Source organism: Castanea sativa, chromosome 12, assembly GCF_040712315.1.
Source record: "Castanea sativa cultivar Marrone di Chiusa Pesio chromosome 12, ASM4071231v1".
Classification (NCBI taxonomy): Eukaryota; Viridiplantae; Streptophyta; class Magnoliopsida; order Fagales; family Fagaceae; genus Castanea; species Castanea sativa.
The window spans coordinates 25,273,162-25,277,453 of record NC_134024.1 but is presented as its reverse complement, the minus strand read 5'-3'; the positions used below and the strand labels follow the sequence as shown (position 1 = coordinate 25,277,453).

General features: G+C 32.7%; 1 protein-coding gene across 1 annotated transcript; it reads right to left on the bottom strand.

Annotated features, from left to right (window-relative positions):
* Positions 1-234: 234 nt before the first annotated feature.
* On the bottom strand, positions 235-3,914 carry LOC142621305 (bidirectional sugar transporter SWEET1-like). The gene is made up of 6 exons (XM_075794623.1): positions 3,577-3,914; positions 3,450-3,486; positions 3,105-3,200; positions 2,174-2,453; positions 1,483-1,602; positions 235-859 (listed from the first exon to the last, which is right to left on the bottom strand). Exons 1-6 carry the CDS (start codon positions 3,620-3,622, stop codon positions 665-667), a joined length of 774 nt encoding a protein of 257 aa, XP_075650738.1. The 5' UTR covers positions 3,623-3,914; the 3' UTR covers positions 235-664.
* Positions 3,915-4,292: the final 378 nt, after the last annotated feature.

Sequence of the window (4,292 nt, the reverse complement as noted above, 5' to 3'; positions counted from 1 at the left end):
TCTGCCTCACTGGATTGTAAATCAATTTATCTATTCTCCCCCCTTCTTTTATTTAAATAATATTTTTTTCACTTTTTTTTTTCTCACACGGCAACTGCATTTTCTTGAAGACCTTCCGTTTCTTTTTCTCATTCTTTTTTTTATTTTTATTTTTTTGTCTTTTTCTTTCTTCTATTCACTTCTTTATCTGAACACTTTCCCTTTCGTCTTCTTCTTCTTAAGATGGATAGAGCCTATCAAAATACAGATCCATTTTATTATATAAAGCAAAATACAAATTTACGCAAGGAACTAGTCATGGCATTAGCATAGGGTAGCTTCACGAAAACAGTACTTCATCTCATCATGTGATGAACACGATAAGACAGTACCCTCTTGCAGAACAAACATATTATCATATGTAAAATCTTAATCCACTATAGAATGAAGAAAAAAAAAAAAAAGGAAATCTAAACCAATTCAAAAGACATATCCCCAGATCCAGTCAACATTCTACAATTTGTTTGTACCATTAGCATTGTCTCATTACTAGATTATTAGGAACAAAGTAAATATTCAGCACATAATCGAACTGAACATTTGATACTGAAGGCAGAGCACGATGGAGGACAATGATTGTGGGTACAGCCCCAAGCCTCCAAAAGGGAAGAAGCTACGTACAAGTCTATACGTGGCCATTCTGAGCACCGTTTGTGTTGGATGGCTCCTTATCTTCGTTGGGTTTATCAGGAAGTCCCAGCTTCACAGATCCTAAACAGGTGCTTTTGTTCTCGTTTTTGTCCTTGCCCTTGTTTTTACGGTAGATAAAGTACAGAATCAGCTGCAGGGCCCCAAGAAAAGAACCGAACCCATTGTTCACCTGCAACAACATTACACATTTCCATTAGTGCGAGTAACGTTTATTATACACACAGTTGTAAATACATTTAAACCCATGCAAAAATCAACTGAAATTGTAACTTGCGGTCACAGTTTTCAAATTAAAAAACACGACTTTTAAGTCTATTGTTATTTCACTTGTGTGTGTAATAGCTCTTTTCCTTTCTATAAAAATTAATACACTATATTGGTATTTTTATTATAAGACACCATATTGGTACTTGTTTTGAATTTAAGGGAACTTTAGCAATGCAATTTCATTTTTATTTATTTGTGAGATAGCAGCTTCAAAATTTGGGACTAGGGATTTGCAAACAGATAATGTTAAGGAATTTTATATATGGGCATTGAGAGGATCTAAAATAACATTAAAAGTTGTAAAAGATACTAAATATTCATTAAGGAAAAAAAAAAAAACTATGACATTTTAAGGAAATAAAAAGCAACTTTAAATAAAATAGAATACTCGAAAAGAATATATGTGACCAGCCTCTTTTAAACTTTTGGAGTATGATAATATTTCTTTTTCCCAAGACTTCTCAGCCGTACAACGAAGCATTTATTTATAAGATAAAAGTTAAGGAATTGAGACAAGATGCTTACATATACAAAAGGGTCATTGCCGAGCAGACCAAAGATAAACCAGGAAGTGCCGCACAAAAAACAAAACAGCGACAGGAAAAATGGCATGAATTCAACACTCTTTGTTTTAATCACAGTCCTCTGCATATACATATAAAACCAATATAAGTTCATGCACCAAAAAGTACGTTTAACCAAACTTTCTTAGGAAGCATAATTGTATGTTTAACTTTAAAACAAGTACTAATATACTGGTAAAATATTACATACAATTTTTTAGGTACTGTATTTAAGGTTTGCATATGATTGAATTTAATCATTATTAAAAAATGTAAAACTATTTTTGTCGAATTTGACAACCTAAGCGCCTAGGATACAGTACTTAGGAATTAGGATACTATACCAAAATTTTGTCTTATAGCGTTATATTCTGATTCCTGAGTGGGATAAACAATTTCTTGATTTGGCTAACTTGCTCAGAAAATGGCCTAACATAGAAAGCTGTCACACTTCCCCGTGACCAAGCTATCATAATTGATAATTCACCCAGAAAAAAAGAAGAAGCAAATTTCATACAGAAAATAACTGAACCTGGGTCCAGTGGCTGAGGCATTATCTTTGAAACCAAATCAAACAGGGTCCAGTCAATTCCTTCATTAAATATTTAACAAGAAAAAATAAATCAAGAAATAGCTTAAGAGTTAAAACTCACCATGATTGATAGAGGTGATCCATACATGATTATGGAGAAAACGGCAGCAGCAAAGCCACAGAAGAGCTTTCTGGCATTGCCATGCAAGGCTAGGAGGGAGATCAAGACCACGGCTGCGAAAAAGGTGAGCACAAACGCGAAGAGCCCCAAAATCTTGGTTCTTTCTTTCTTTGGCGCATATACTATGAAGATTAATACATATATGATCTCTATTCCTGCACCAGTGCCATTGATTGTTGAAACTAATAGATTGTGTTTTGACACAAAGGGTAGGCCATACCTGTTCAACATTTATTTCATGTATAAAATCAGTAACTATAAGACAATTGAACTAGACAACTCTGAAAATATGAAAAAAGGAAATTATTTTGGACTATTGGCAGCACAATTAATTCAAAAAAGAAGAAGGAGAATTTCAAAAGATTTTATGGTTCATATTTTTTTATTTTTTGTTATTTTATTTCTTTACAATTTAAAATTGAAGAAACTAGCAGATCGAGAGAATGTTTCTTTGAAAAAAAATAAAGATAATTTCGGGAAAGGTCTAAAATTTCTTACGAATGACACACCAATTGAAATTATAGTTACTAAAGAAACAAATATTAAACAGTACCATGTACAGAAGAAATTAACATTATTAAATTTCATTTTCCTAAAGCAAGAAATATGGAACCAAAATTGTAATCCTGTTTAATTGTTAGCCTAGACTCCCTAGTCCAACCAACCAACACAGAGGCCCCTGAATGCCCGGATGGCCATGAAATTAACTATAAAATCCCCATCATTATCATCACCATAATAATAGTAATTAAAGACACTCATGACAAAAACAGAGGAGCATAGGGGTGAAAAAAAGGTAACAAATGAAGAAAAGAAACAATAAAAATTAAAAAGAACCCGGTTGATGAAACAAGAAGCATATATTATATACCAAAAAGAAAGAAGGCAGTTGAGCAAGGTCATCACGTATGGAATGCCCGAAAACTGTTCTGTGGACTTGCTCTTTATAATCCTCCAGAACGTTATCCTACAAAAAGTACCAAAATTATTCACAATTCCTCACATGAATTACACAGATTAACAACTTCTCAGTAATAGAATATGTCAGTCAGATTAATAAGATATATATAATATAAAGACTAAAAGAGAGTAGAAAAGATTGTAAAAACATGTCCAAGAATCAAAAATAACGACACCCTTTTGAAGAAAAGAGTTAAAAAGGACCAAAAGTTGGCAAATTTATAAGAGCCAAAAGGGGTTCTCAAATGATACATACATTGGAGCCAAGAAGAGGAACAAAGCAGTAACATTTCCTGCAGAGAAAGATAACAAAACAGAGGAGCCATAAGTCCAAAAAGCCAAGAAAGAAGGAAAGAAACGCAGAGAAATTCAATACAACCCACCAAAAATTCCGAAGACCGAATGCGCAGTATCTTGCATTTTGTTCATTGTTTTATCACAAAATCTAGAAACCAGAAAGAGAGCCCAGATGAGGAATCAAAGCCTTGAGAGAAACCAGAAATCAGAATACCAGAAGCAGAGAATAGAGAGATGGAAAAAAATCAGAAGCACGTGTCTTTATATAGAGGAAAGCAAAAAATTAACAGAGAGTGATTTAACATCTATTTGGAACACAGTAGATTTTTGAAGTTGGCCTTATCTCCTATTGCGTAGGTATGCTTTTGAGTAAGGAATTTGTCTTTACTTTTGGTAGTGAGAAACAAGAACTGCCCTCTTGTACAATGTGATAAATTCATGAATTTGTTTTTATTTGATAAACATACACATACACGTGTGTGTGTATATATATATATATATATATAGAAGAGAATTTTTAGGCAAACACTAAAACTGCATGTCCACTGTTAAAAGTTATACTGATAAAAAAACGTGGGCATCATAGGTTTATTATGCCCAATGTTTTGTAGAAAAATTAAAAACTGGTATTAATTTTAGTTTTACCCAACAAACAGTGATATTACCAATTGATTATATAAAAAGTGTGAGTTCGGTGGAAAAATGTGGAAAATATCACACAGTTGATTTGAGGGATAAGATATCCTAAAAAGCGTGTCGGCTCGAGTATAAAATATAAAATATTATAATTTATTCCAAATTA